Genomic DNA, 14,826 nt, shown 5'->3' with positions numbered 1-14,826 from the left:
AAATAGCAGGTGTTGGCAGAAAATCCCCAGCTGACGGAATCATTCTCATTGACAAGGCTGCTGCCAAGCAGGCAACGCTCGCTCCCGGGGCTGTGCAGTCCAAGTCGAGTGTGCAGTGCCTCGCAAGCACTGTCAGATTCCAGCTGCGCATCAACCAATCATCAGCCGCTCGGTGGAGCGTTTGGTTCTTAAAATAATGAAGGAAGCGGATACCTGGCTCAGTTACTGCGGCTCTGAGACAGCAGCGTCCTTCATCCATTTTCAAACATTATTCTAGCGCGGATAAACTTTGTACCCCACTGCCTTCTCTGCTCTTCAGAGTTTTATCGTGTAAAGACCGCCACAGATGACAGGCCTCAGAACCACCATATTGTGGTGAAAATGTCCAATCAAAATGATTGTCGAAAGCAATGTGAAACACTCAAAAAAAAACCACCCTGCAAGAGGAGTGATATAGAATTCACTGAGAATGTACTGCTGAGGCTTGATGTGGCATTAGTCAGGAAATACATTTGGACCCCATATCTAAGAATGGACCTGCTGGCATTGGAGGGAGCCCAGAGGGAGGTTTACAAGAATGATCCCCAAAATGAAACAGTTAACATAGGAAGAGATTTTCATGGCTCTGGCGATTAACTCACTGAATTTTAGAAAAATGACGGGGGGGGGGGGGGCAGGTGGAATCTCACCGAAACCTGCTCAGACAGACAGACATACTTTACTGATCCCAAGGGAAATTGGGTTTTGTTACAGTCGCACCAATCAAGAACAGTGTAGAAATATAGCAATATAAAAACATAAATAATTAAATAAATTATGCCAAGTGGAAACCAGTCCAGGACCAGCCTATTGGCTCAGGGTGTCTGACACTCCGAGGGAGGAGTTGTAAAGTTTGATGGCCACAGACAGGAATGACTTCCTATGATGCTCAGTGTTACATCTCGGTGGAATGAGTCTCTGGCTGAATGTACTCCTGTGCCTAACCAGTACATTACGGAGCGAATGAGAGTCATTGTCCAAGATGGCATGCAACTTGGACAGCATCCTCTTTTCAGACACCACCGTCAGAGAGTCCAATTCCACCCCCACAACATCACTGGCCTTATGAATGAGTTTGTTGATTCTGTTGGTGTCTGCTACCCTCAGCCTGCTGCCCCAGCACGCAACAGCAAACATGATAGCACTGGCCACCAGAGACTTGTAGAACATCCTCAGCATCATCCGGCAGATGTTAAAGGACCTCAGTCACCTCAGGAAATAGAGACGGCTCTGACCCTTCTTGTAGACAGCCTCAGTGTCCTTTGACCAGTCCAGTTTATTGTCCATTCGTATCCTCAGGTATTTGTAATCCTCCACCATGTCCACACTGACCCCTTGGATGGAAACAGGGGTCACCAGTGCCTTAGCCCTCCTCAGGTCCACCACCAGCTCCTTAGCCTTTTTCACATTAAGCTGCAGAAAGTATTGAAAGGTGGAGGGAGAGTAGATGTAGAGAGGATATTTCCAATAGTGGGAGAGACCAGGGCAAGAGGGCAGAGTCTCGGAATACAAGGACGTCCCTTTAGAACAGAAATTAGGAAAAATTTCTTTAGCCAGAGGGTGGTAAATCTGTGGAATTCATTGCCACGGATGGCTGGGAAGGCCAAGTGATTGAGTATATTTAAATTGCTGATTGATAGGTTCTTGATTAGCCAAGGCATCAAAGGTGATGTAAGAAGGCAGGAGAATGGGGTTGAGGGGGAAATTGCCTCATCCATGGTGGAGCAGACTCGATGGGCCAAATAGTCTAATTCTGCTCCTACACCTTACTGTCTTATGGTCTCGTGGCCTAAAACCAGACTAAGTCCAAGATTTAATGCTGTCATTGCTCAAGACACAATGCTTTCCCAAAATAATGTGTCATATTACAAATAACCAGGAGGTCTTTTATGCAAATAAGGTTCATCATCATGGAAATAAGGAGCACTGTTATGCAAATGAGCAGTCTGCTTTGTTGGTCTCAATACACAGGGTAGTGGCACGTCTGCCGCAAAAAGCAACAGATGGCTTTGCACTGGGGGGGGGGGGTGGGTCCAAGGGGAATACAGTGAAAGGGTTAAAACTCAACGCTGGACTTTACTTATTTCATCCAAACCGCTGATGCATTTATTTCACAGCATTACTGGCAGGCTCAGCGACAGCTCTGGAGTTCGTCTGAGGTAGAGTGATTGGTTTGCGTGAAGTAGCGCGTGGGAGTTGGAGGGAAGGGGATGAAGCAAGGTCTATGAGGAGGAAAGCAGCATTCAGGGACAGCTTAATCAATAGCAACAGAAGAGAATCATGCTGATCACATAACCTTTACTGTACTTAGACAATACTGGGGTTTCAAACTCAATATGCCTTCCCAAAACATCATGGTAGTATCTGACTACCAATGTGAGAACAGGAACAGGTCAGGGAATCTCAAACTCCGAAGTTCCACACTATTCCAAGCAGCCGTAACTGATCTATATCTTCTCTCGGGTTCAGGCAGCAATAAAAAATACCCACTGGGCAATTTACTCTCCCCTTCAGGGCACAGCTCCCTCAACATACAACCAATAGTCGGTCAGGTAAAGAACTTCCTCATGAATAATGCAATGAGTTCAGGAGTTGACATCACACTTTTAATTTAAGCCAGATCCCATTGCTTCCTTTTGTTCCAGGACTGCAGTTTTTAAGGGCAGAATTTAGGAGGTCTGACCCTTCCTTACTTGGATTTTGAGACAGAGCTGAACGCCACTGATGTCTCGCAGGGAACAACAAGTGGAGAAGGTTACCGGGCAAAATTCTACTCTCTCCAACAGTCCAGGAAAGTGCCCCAAAATTTACGACACACACAAAATGCTGATGGAACACAGCAGGCTGCCTGGCCTGCTGAGTTCCACCAGCATTTTGTGTATGTTGTTTGAATTTCCAGCATCTGCAGATTTCCTCGTGTTTGCTCCAAAAATTTATGAGGCAGGTTTCAATGTTCTGTCACCATTTGCAGCTAACTGACTCAGCCAGCGGGAGAGCTCAAAATGCAGAGTAAACGTATAATCAAAGTATGTGCATGTTGCATCTCGTACCCTGAGATTCATTTTCTTGCAGTCATTTCAGGAAAATGGAAATACAATAGAATTTACGAAAAAAATATACACAAAGACAGACAAACATCCAATGTCCAAAAGAAGACAAACTGAGCAAATAAAAATAATGCTGAGAACATAAGTTGTAAAGCGCTCTTGAAAGTGAGTCCGTAGATCATAGAATCAGTTTGGAGATGTGGTGAATGAAGTCAACCATGGTGGTTCGGGAGCCTGTTGGTTGTCAGTAATAACTGTTCCTGAACCTGGTGGTGTGGGGCCTCAGACTTCTGTACCTCAGGGCAAGAAGGGAAGAGGGCATGGCCTGGATGGTGGGAGGCTTTGATAATGGGATGCCGTTTGTTTTCTTGTAGCAGTGCTCCATGTAAATGTAGCCAGTGGTGGGGAGAGCTTTGCCTGGGATAAACTGTGATGTATCCACCACTCTGCAGCCTTTTCCGTTCCTGAGCCTTGGTGTCTCCATGCCAGGCCATGATGCAACCAATTAGGATACTCCCCACTGTGCATCCGTAGAAGTCTGTCAAAATCTTTGGTGACATCCCAAATCTACGCAAATTTCTAAGAAGTAGAGGCACGGCTGTGCCTTTCTCGTGATGACAATTAACTGCAAATTCCAGGGCAAATTCTCTGGTGAGCTCGCATCAAGGTATTTAAAGCTACTGACTCTCTGCACTTCCAATTCCCTAATGAGGACCGGCTCACGGACTTCTGGTTTCTTCTTCTTGTAGTGCCTATCATTGTCCAGCACCGGAGGTGTGGTCTGAAGTAGTGTCTGCAGTGATAGCAGAAGCGCAGCCACTCGAGTGGAGTGGGTTGTCTATTGGTGGGTCCTCAGGTTGCCGTAAAATTAGAGTGGATTCCCTTAATGGAGAACGCACTGCACTTGACAGATTGGGGTCACGGCCCAGTAGCATGGACTGGAGACCTTTTAATGCTTGCAGCCTTCTTCCACCTTCACTGTCATTGTGATCTTCTGTCAGGTCCTGCTTAGTTTGCTGTTGGTCAGGAGCATCCCCCTTGACCTTTCCACCATGGATGACCCCACCAGGAGTTAAAACTCCAGACGGCATTGCCCTCGAGATCTCAGGAACCGACAAGCCTCTCCACCACCACGAGGTGACGACCCTTGGAGAAGTGGATTGACCTCCGGTTCTGAAGCGAGAAGCATTCAAGCCAGCGAGATCTTCAGGATGAATTTTCTGATCTTTGTAAATGTACGGGCAGTTGGCACAGGATTTTGAATCATGAATTTCAAATTTGTAATGTATGCTGCCACATCAAAACATACCGCCGATTTCGTTCCTTGTTATGTCCTTGTGATGCTCTTGAATTGATTCCCTCTGCAAACACACATTCTTAATTTGTATAGTCTACACTAGCTTTTTATCTCCCCAAGCTGGAGACAGACTTTTTAAAATGCAAGTTTCTCACTCTGATGTGCTCCAGGTGATGCTCTTCCACCTCTCGTTCTGATTGCCTTTCCTCAAGTGGTCTATGCTGGTGCCCTACTGCTCAGCTCATTAACCCAGTCAGTAATGGGGCAGCACAGAAGTGGTCCTGAGTTAACTGCTGTTACTGCCACTGTTGGTACAGAGGGCATCCAAACGTAGGACAGACATCAATTATGTATTCTCCACCCAACCAGGCTGGAAGCCAATTCCTTACTAAATATGCAAGTTACTTGATCCTATTTCAGACACAATGACAAGCAGATGGACAGAGATAACTCAGTATGAATCCCTTGTAGGCTTTACTAAAATTGCATTGAAGACCGGCTGTTAATACACTATTATTAGCTTTGTTTTTCGCAAACTTTGATTTTTGTCAACAACTTCAGAGTCTCCAGTTAAAAGTGTTTACTCTCCTGCCACAATGATCCTTATGTGCATAACATTTCTTTTGTAAAAGAGTCAGTAAATAGAAATGTATGGACAATATCTGCCCAACTGGGCAAAGCATTGAGTGGCATGTAAGGTTCACTTGGAGCAGTGAGCCAGGAAATTCAAAGCAAACCAAATGGGTAGGCAAAAGCCACAGAACCCAGTGAATGCAGTGGGCTGGGCTCCTGTGAACCAGTGCTGAGATTAATCTGAACTGGAATTGTGGCTAACAGCAGGACTCAGCAGGTTTAACAGCAGACTCATTGAATCTGAACTGGCTGTCTCAAGCCACTAACTTCAGAATGCTTTTGAAGTGCCTCAGAATACTGGCACAGCTGTTGAGTTAAACTACCAAACGCAATGTATAGAAACAAGAAAAACCAAAGTTGTCTGTTCTAGCATCTGCAAAGAATTATCAAATTACTTATTCATTTCATTCATATTTCAGTAAATTACTTTTACGTGCCAATACCTTTAAGTACCAAAGTGCAGAACTACAGTATGGAGATTTATTCATAAATTTTACAATCAACCTTCAATCAAATAATTACTTGTCAAGAGGAGGTATATCTTCATCTCCTCAGCAAGTTTGTTCCCATTCCCATTTTCTTGCTGAAATTTTCATATATTGGTTTGATGTGCTCAAACCAATATGACAGTACGGAATCATATTCAAGGGCTCTTCATCATATGTACTTGGTATTTATTGTTTATTTATTATTATTCATTTGTATTTGCAGAATTTGTTGTTTGTCACATTGGTTGTTTGTCTGTTCTGTTGGGTGGAGTCTTACATTGATTCTGTTGTGTTTCTGGGATTTATTGTGTATACCTGCAAGGGAATGAATCTCAGGGTTGTATATGGTGATATATATGCACTTTGATAATAAATTGACTTTGGTAGGGTTTATGCATGCAGTTTACTTATCCAACAAGCTGAATGGTTCTGAATTTTCTGCTTTTGCAATATACGAGGGGCGATTGATAAGTTCATGGCCTACGGTAGAAGGAGTCAATTTTAGAAAACATAGCACATTTATTTTTCAACATAGTCCCCTCCTACATTTACACACTTAGTCCAGCGGTCATGGAGCATACGGATCCCTTCTTTGTAGAAGTTGGGTGATTGAGCAGTGGTGATTGATAAGTTCGTGGCCTAAGGTACAAGGAGATGTGTTATTAACTTCAAACTTTCTGCATTTTCACTCAAAGAGTTGACCTGCAGGTGCCTGTAACGAGAGCGTCTTGGACCACCAGGTGGTCCACAGCAGGGTGATTGATAAGTTTGTGGCCTAGGTAGAAGGAGATGAGTTATACAGCTCTTGTTACATGCATGTGCTGTTCAATTCTTGGAGTGATTATGCATAAAGTTTCAAGTTAATAACTCATCTCATTTTACCTTAGGCCATAAACTTATCAATCATTCCTGCTGTGGACCATTTCTGGAGGTCCAAGACGCCGATTTCTACAAAGAAGGGATCCGTATGCTCGACCGCTGGACCAAGTGTGCAAATGTACGAAAAATAATTGTGCTAGGTTTTCTTAAGTTTACTCCTTCTACCTGAGGCCACAAACTTATCAATCAACCTTCGTATGTTAAAATAGAAAGACATGAGAGTGAAATAAATTATTTTCCCAATTTTCATTAATAATTCAGGATGCCCCACTAACTTTGATGAAGGTGGGAAGACAGAAGCACGAAATGCCGCCATGCAGTCTTGGCAGATTGGGGTCAGGGTCCAGTTGCATGGAGTGCAAGGTGACTGGAGATCTCTCAATGCTGCAGCCTTCACTGTCATTATGATATGTCCTCATTGAGGTCCATCGTTGAGGTCCTGGTTAGATGGCTCTTTGTCTAGAGCATCCCCCTTGACCTTACCACCATGGGTGACCCCACCAGGTGTCAAACTCCAGACAGGATTGCACCCGAGATCCCAGGAACCGACAAGCCTTTCCACCACGACAAGGTGACGATCCTTGGAGGAGCGGATTGGCCTCCAGTTCAGAAGTGAGAAGCATTCAAGCCAGTGAAATCTTAAGGATGCATTTTCTGATCTTTGTAAATGTACCAGGAAATGATGGGCAGTAGGCACAGGATTTTGAAACATGAATTTCAAATCTGCAATGTCTACTAAAATAAAAGATTTTCCCAATTTTTCATTAATGATTTAGGATACCCCACTAACTTTACACCCTATAATTTAGGGCACCCCACCAGCTTTATGTCCCACACCGCCACATCAGTCAAATTCCAGATAACTGGCAATCTCTCATAAAACACTGTAACATAGACCTACCTTACCAACCACATCTACAAGTGCTCCATATTCCTTCAGCCTCTGAATGGTAAATTCGGGTGTGCTACTGGGCACCAGAATGGTGGCAGGAATCTGCAGCTTTTGAGCAGAAAAGGCAGCGGCCAGGCCAGCGTTCCCTCCTGCAGAATGAAGACACCCACCGCCATTAGAACAATGCTGACCACAGGTCACTTCCACACAGTGAGTGCACTTCATCATGCTTTTGCAGAAAATTCAGCAGAGCTTGTGAGTTTGTTCTTAAGGGGTTCAGTGATCATCTGAAAAAAAGACTGATTGCTTTTCAATTTAGTATGGGGCAAGGTAAAACTAGTGCACCTCACCCCTTCACTGCCCCCCGAAACAGTCACAGAGCTTGTTATTAATAGGAACGTTGCAACAACTCCCCCCAGGAAGGGATGAGCAGCAACACCATCAATTACTTCAAAGCCCCTTGGCGAGTCACCCTTGACATGGACAAATGTTGCCACCACTCTGTCACCGAGACTAATATCACTCCCAACTACGTTGTGGCAACTCGGGCCCACGAGGTTCAAATTAGTTACCTTCTGAAGGTGGATAGTGGGTCGCTAAGGACTAGCCATGTGAAAATCTGGGACTACGAGCATTGGCATCTACAAGACAAGTAACAATCATTGTCCACAGCTCATTTGAACCATAAACCAGCAAGATTCAGCACCAAGACACTTCTTTATGAAATCAGCCGGTTCCTTTTTTTTGCTGCGAGCTCTGTATCTGTTCCCGTTTTCTCCTCAATGACAGTCAAAAGTAAATTTATTATCAAAGTATTTCATATCACCATATACAACCATGAGATTCATTCTCTCCCTTAATGCTGTCAGATGATGGTGCCAGAGTTTCGGGTCTCAGGCGAGGTTCATTTGATGTGGTTGTGGACTGGTCTCTGTATGATGTGCTTCTGATTTCCTGTTGCTCCTTTTATCATCAGGGCAGCCTGGAGAAAACGAACATTGAGCTGAACTGAACGTGCCTGGAGTCTTGTGTTTTATATTCTGTGCTTCTCACTCTTTTTTTTTTTGTTGCCGTTCGCACAATTTTTTTGCACATGGGGGACTGGTTTTGTGGCTGTTTGTGGGGAAGACGAATCTCAGGTTTGTAAACTGCATACATACTTGGATAATAAATGTACTTTAAATCTTTGAATTTTCTTGCAGGCATTTATAGGAAAATAAAGAAATAGAATAACATTTATGAAAAACTGTACATAAACAAAGACTGTCAATCATGCACTGAGCAAAAGAAACCAAATTGTACAAAAAAAATACTGAAAACACAAACTGTAGAGTCTTTGAAAGTGAGTCTACAGGTTGCAGAGTCAGTTCAGAGTTGAGATGAGTGAGTTTATCCACGCCGGTTCAGGGACTTGATGGTTGTAGGATAATAATTGTTCCTGAACCTGGTGGTGTGGGACCTAAGGCTCTTGTACCTCCTGCCCAATGGAAGTAACAAGAAGAGAACATGGCCTGGATGGTGGAGGTCCTTGATGATAGATGCTGCTTTCTTGTGGCAGCGCTCCTTGTAGATGTGTTCAATGGTAGGGAGGGCATTGCCTGTGATGGATTGGGCAGTGTCCACCACTCACTGCAGACTTTATAGAAATTAGTAATTTAATAGTCATTTAAACTATTAAATATTATTCTACTCTGTAAAATGTAATATATTCAGGCATCTGAAAGAGCTGTAGTGTATCACATCAAATTCCTGGAACCATTCCTACTAGGATGTGCTGCTTTAAGACGAACTGTGCTGCAAATGCACGTACAAATAATGGCATTGGATTCATGAATAATGGCTCAGCCGCAAGGGTTGAAGTTAGAAGCAGCCCCAAACGTCAATTATACCCTTTCCATGGATGCTGCCTGGTCTGCTGAGACCCTCCAGCATCTTGTGTGTGTTGCATGGATTATATAGGCAGGCACAAAGGACAAACAGAGGAGCCTGCAACATCTTTGAAGGATCGTCCAGCTGAGCAGGAAGGTCATTATTTGCTTGTGACAAAGGTGAAACAGGGAGTACCAAACAAAGCAGAAGAAGCATAGAAGAGAAGTGAGTCATATACCCTCTCAAGCCTGTCCTACCATTGAACATCATGAGTGAACTCAACACCAGCTTCACTACACTCAAATCCTTAACTGACCAAATCTGATTGATCTCCCTGTTGAACATCAACAGTCCACTTGGGTGGAGAGTTACAAATGTTCATAGAACCTTGGATGAAGAAATGCCTCCTCATATTAATCCTGAAAGGCTGAATTCCTTCAGTTTCTCTCCAATCAGAGAGAAGCCCCAGAGTACCTAATTCATCACAATAACTCCAGAAGGGAAGTGAAAGAAGACACTTTGGCTTTTAATTCCTGTAGGAAAGCACACGGCCATTAGTAACTACAGGGTTAGGATTCTGCTATAATGAACCATACAATATATAACTCAAAATTAGTTATGAGCACCACTTCAGAACTCCATTATCAATTGGACTTTGAATTCAGTTCTGATGTCCTACACACTCTTATTCACAGTGTGAAGATGGCTGATGTGGACTCCAGGTCCTGCCTGCTTTAGGCACCTGATTAAACGTTGTCGTGTCGCAACACATCATGGAAAATACTTATAACCTTTGACTGTTTTATCCTCTCAGACTGAATTCAAATTTCTCTAACTCTTGCCATCTCCAACGGGACCCCACCACAAGCACATCTTTTCCATATCCCCCCCTCCACTTTCTGCAGGGATCACCCCCCACGCAACTTCCATGTCCATTCGTCCCTCCCCATTGATCTCCCTCCTGGTACTTACCCTAGCGAGTGGAACTGGTGCCACAACTGCCCCTACACCTCCTCCCTCACTACCATTCAGGGCCCCAAACAGTCCTTCCGGGTGAGGCGACACTTCACCCGTGAGTCTGTTGGGGTCATGTACTGTGTCCAGTGCTCCCGGTGTGACCTCCTGTATATTGGTGAGACCCAACATAGATTGGGAGATCGCTTTGTCGAGTATCTATGCTGCGTCTGTCAGAAAAAGCAGGATCTCCCAGTGTCACCCATTTCAATTCTACTTCCCATTCCCATTCCGACGTGTCAGTCCATGGCCCACTCTACTGCTGCGATGAGGCCACACCCAGGTTGGAGGAGCAACGCCTTATATTCCGTCTGGCTAGCCTCCAACCTGGTGGCATGAACATTGATTTCACAAACTTCTGGTAATTTACCCCTCCCCCCCCCCCCCCGCCTCCTTCATCTTCTTCTCTCAAATTATCTCCTTACTTGCTCATCATCGTCCTCTGTGTTCCTCCCCTTTCTTCCATGGTCTTCTACCCTCTCCTTTCAGATTCCCCTTCTCCAGCCCTGTATCTCTTTCACCAATCAACTTCCCAGCTCCTTACTTCACCCCTCCACCTCTTCTGGTTTCACTTGACTACCTTGTACTTCTTCCTCCTCCCCCCTCCACCTTCATGCTCTGACATCTTATCTTTTTGTTTCCAGTCCTAATGAAGGGTCTCAGCCCAAACCGTCGACTGTTGACTCTTTCCCATAGGTGCTGCCTGGCCTGCTGAGTTCCCCCAACAGTTTGTGTGAGTCGCTTGGATTTCCAGCATCTGCAGATTTTCTCGTGTGAATCCAAATTAAAATGTTTACACAGCTGAGTAAAATGATGACCACCACCCAGTTCAAATTCCACAAATCAGCAACGTCTAAACAACTCATTTTAAGCAAGTTCTTAAATCACACTGGATCAAATTTAGATTTTAAAACTTATTTTTATTTATTGAGATACAGCGTCCTTCGGCCTTTCAAGTCGCCCCCCCCCCCCAGCAACCCCTTGATTTAACCTTAGTCATGGGACAATTTACAATGACCAATTAAGCTACTAACCGGTACGGAGCACCCAGAGGAAACGCATGCACTCACAAGGTGAACGTACAAACTCCTTACAGACAGAGATGGGAATTGAACTCGGGGTCTCTGGTAGTGTAAAGCATTGTGCTAACCACTATGCTGCCCCATTTAGTTCTGATTATCTCAAGAGGCATCAGTACAATTACAAGGAATTAAATACTCACTAGTATTTAATTACTTACCGGAAGAACATACGAAATGTTTGCAGCTTTCCTCTGCTGCCTGAAAAAGGGAAGTACAGTTTTATTTACAACTCAGGCATGAATATAAATTCAAAATGCCTTTTCACATGAAACAGAATTAAGGCTGCCTACTTAGGTACTGCTTACCTTTTGACACAAATGTCCTATGCCTCTTATCTTAAAGGATCCTGTTGGCTGCACATTCTCAAGTTTCATGTAGACCGTGGTCCCTGCTACCTTTGAGAGTGCCAGGCTTTTATGCAGTGGTGTGCAGATGTGGAAGCCTTTTTGGTCTGTCGATGCCATTACCTGCCAAGTGAACATTAAAGTCAACGAATTAACAACCTTTCCTAAAGCCAGAACTATAACTCATTGTCTTTTCAAATTCTTTCAATTCTAATCTTGGTCCCATGCTTTTACACAACTTATTCTAGCTGTAAGGGCAAGAGAAAGCCTTATGCATCCCCTCCTGATGAAACGAGATGGAGGACATCCTTAGCGATGCATGGCTTTCTCCACACTCTCTGCACTAGTTCAACGACAACTTCCCCATTTTGATTTTATGTTCCACTAAGCAATTTGGAGTACATAAATGAGCAAAGAGACAGTATCATACAAACTGCTGCAGGCATTTCAGAGAAAGCAACACCAAAGGGAGGACAAATGATTAAAGACAAAAATCAGGTTTAAAACAAAGTTCTCTTCATTCCTGCTTTAGAGTGCTCCCCAGTGCTTCCCTTGACCTTGTGTGAATGCAGATATATACAGATATATATCATGGTAAATACAGATATAGGACATACAGAAGTGAATCATATGTATTTATCGAACATTTAATCGTAAGACCATAAGGCACAGGAGCAGAATTAGGCCATTTGGCTCAAAAAAATATCTACTCCACCATTCTATCACGGCTAATTTATTATCCTTCTCAACCGCATTCTCCTGCCTTCTCCCCATAACCTTTGACACCCTGACTAATCAAAAACCATCAACCTCTGCTTTAAATATATCCAGTGACTTGACTCCCACAGCATCACATTCAAAAGAATTACGTATATCAAGAATATTATTATGACAAAGAATATGCAAACCTTTAAGCCTATCCCTGGAGAATACAACAAGCACAGTGCCAAAAAATCACGTCCCTTTGTTTAATCTGTACCACCTCTTGGGACCAAAAAGAAAGACATTTAAGCATGGTTATTCTTTAAAATCGAGCAAATATAATATCCTGCCTCAAAGACCAGATCATTTGTCTACGGCAGAATATTATCCAGGACAACAAAGCTCAAAGTAAGTTTTATTATCGAAGTACATTTATGTCACCATAAACCGCCCTGAGATTCATTTTCCTGTGGGCATACTCAACAAGTCTACAGAATAATAACCACAACAGAATCGATGGAATACTGCCCAATGAGGGTGTTCTACCAGAGTGCAGAAGACAACAAACGGCGCAAATGCAAAAACAACAACAATAATAAATGAATAAGCATCGAGAACATGAGATGAAGAGTCCTTGAAAGTGACCTGTTGGTTATGGTAAGTTTTCTATCATGGAGCAAGTAAAGTTGAACCCTTTGGTTCAAGAGCCTGATGGTTGAGGGATAGTAACTGTTCCTGAGCCTGGTGCTTTGAGTCCTGAGGCTCCTGTACCTTCTTTCTGTCGGCAGCAGCCAGAATAGAGCAAAGTCCTCCGATATTGTCTTTTTAATTCCTTCTCACAATAATATCAAAACAAAGCAATAACACACTCCCTAAACACAGCACAGAGAGTCATCCAATTAAGCACTTTTGATGCAGCTACTATTTGCCAATGTTGAAATAGCAGCATTGGCAACAAGCTGAGATCTGACACAAAGCTGTGTGAAAGTGAGCATATTATTTGTTTTTGATGATGACAGATGAAATGCTGTTCGCCAGAGACTGGGGAAAGCTCGTCTACCCTTCTTGCCAAGAGTGACAACGAATTCTGCTTTTTTTTTCCACATTCACCAGAGCAGCAGAGAGAATGAAGTTGAATAAATCATCAGGATGTCACTTTCAACAATGCAGATGTCCCTCGGTAATGCTGAGGTTTTGAGTCAACCCATGATATTATCACTCAGGGGAGAAAAAATGGGCAGTGCTGATACAGTGCTCATGTAGTGTGGGGAAACGTGGCTTTGTAGCCACAAGAAAGTTTGCACACTTACTGTAGTAGGCAAGAAGTTGGAGCAAACAATTCTATGGAAGTTTTCAAAAGTACAAAGATGCCACACATTGGGCTATATGCTTTGCATTCAGAATAACTTAGCGTCAATTCCTACTCTCTAACCCAGGTGAGGGAGACTGCGTAGCTAGTGTAAGATTTTGGTTAAAAACCCCCTTTGAGAAGAGTACCGTTTGGAAGCAGCAGTTTGTTGGTTACTGGGGCCTGCACCTTTAATGCTTACAGTAAGTGCTTATAGACAGAATCTACCTCTCAGCTTTAAGCTTGGACAATAATGAGTAAAACTCAACACTGCTATAACAATTCTGCAAATTTTCCTAAGGTAACTTTATGCTGCTGCGCCATGTTGGACTTTGCGGAGGTAAAGAGAGATCTTAGTTATTCAGTAATCAGATTCCCCTTCAAGATTCAAAGTGCATTTATTATTAAGGAATGCATAAATTATACATCCCTGAGATTAGTTTGTTTACAGCAGCCACAAGGCAAGAAACCCAAAAGAACCCAATAAAAGAAAAATTAAAGACCAACCCCCAACCCTTTGCGACCAGAGAAAGAGGGGAGAAAAACCCACAAATCATGCAAACAACAGAAGCGAGAAATAACAACGGCATTCTGAAACTGAGTCCTTAGATCCAAATCCTGGAGTAGGCCCAAAGCCTTAGTATTCAGTTCATCATGTAAGCGGGGCAAATGGCTGCAACATTCACAGACATGAAGCACAGTAGCTGGAGACAAACTCAGTGTCACAGAGAGAGGAGGCCTCAGTCTATCCAAGCTGGTACTTAAATTGTCCGAGCAGTAGATCATACCTCACGTTAGGACCCAGACTCCGCCACGGTGAATCACTCTGGGCTTAGATTTTGCTGCAGGAGAAGCTGTTCTCAGCCTCCCTTGCACCCAGGCTTGTTGGGCAGGTATCGGAACCCCTCTGCCCCGACTTCTCCTCTCCGAATCGCCCACTCCAACCAGCATGGCTCTGACTCCAAGTGCATCCATTTTGCAGCGCATCAGCAGGGCACATCTCTCAAGTTCGGTTTGCCTTCGCTCGCCTCTTCATTGTTTGTGGTGATAGTTTACCACAACTTACTTCAAAAAAAATGTTATTAGTAATGTTATAAATCAAATTTCTTCGCTTTCGAACCACCAGTAAGCTGTCGCACAGCTTCAGTAGTGCCATCTCAAACCAGGTAATGAGTGCACAATCAAAGGGGTT

General features: G+C 43.7%; 1 protein-coding gene across 5 annotated transcripts in view; it reads right to left on the bottom strand.

Annotated features, from left to right (window-relative positions):
• sdsl (serine dehydratase-like) overlaps positions 1 to 14,826 on the bottom strand; it is a 48,384-nt gene that overhangs the window by 18,461 nt on the left and 15,097 nt on the right. For 4 of the 5 annotated variants that reach the window (XM_059988286.1, XM_059988281.1, XM_059988282.1 and 1 more), the window contains exons 2-4: positions 11,546 to 11,707; positions 11,399 to 11,438; positions 7,285 to 7,424 (exon numbers count right to left, since the gene is read on the bottom strand). In XM_059988286.1, coding sequence (XP_059844269.1) covers positions 7,285 to 7,424; positions 11,399 to 11,438; positions 11,546 to 11,707 — 342 coding nt within the window. Of the gene's footprint in view, positions 1 to 7,284; positions 7,425 to 11,398; positions 11,439 to 11,545; positions 11,708 to 14,422; positions 14,716 to 14,826 lie in introns of those variants that run through there. The other variant, XM_059988283.1, reaches the window with a different exon arrangement.

Source organism: Hypanus sabinus, chromosome 13, assembly GCF_030144855.1.
Source record: "Hypanus sabinus isolate sHypSab1 chromosome 13, sHypSab1.hap1, whole genome shotgun sequence".
Classification (NCBI taxonomy): Eukaryota; Metazoa; Chordata; class Chondrichthyes; order Myliobatiformes; family Dasyatidae; genus Hypanus; species Hypanus sabinus.
This window is presented reverse-complemented; position numbering and strand designations above follow the sequence as displayed.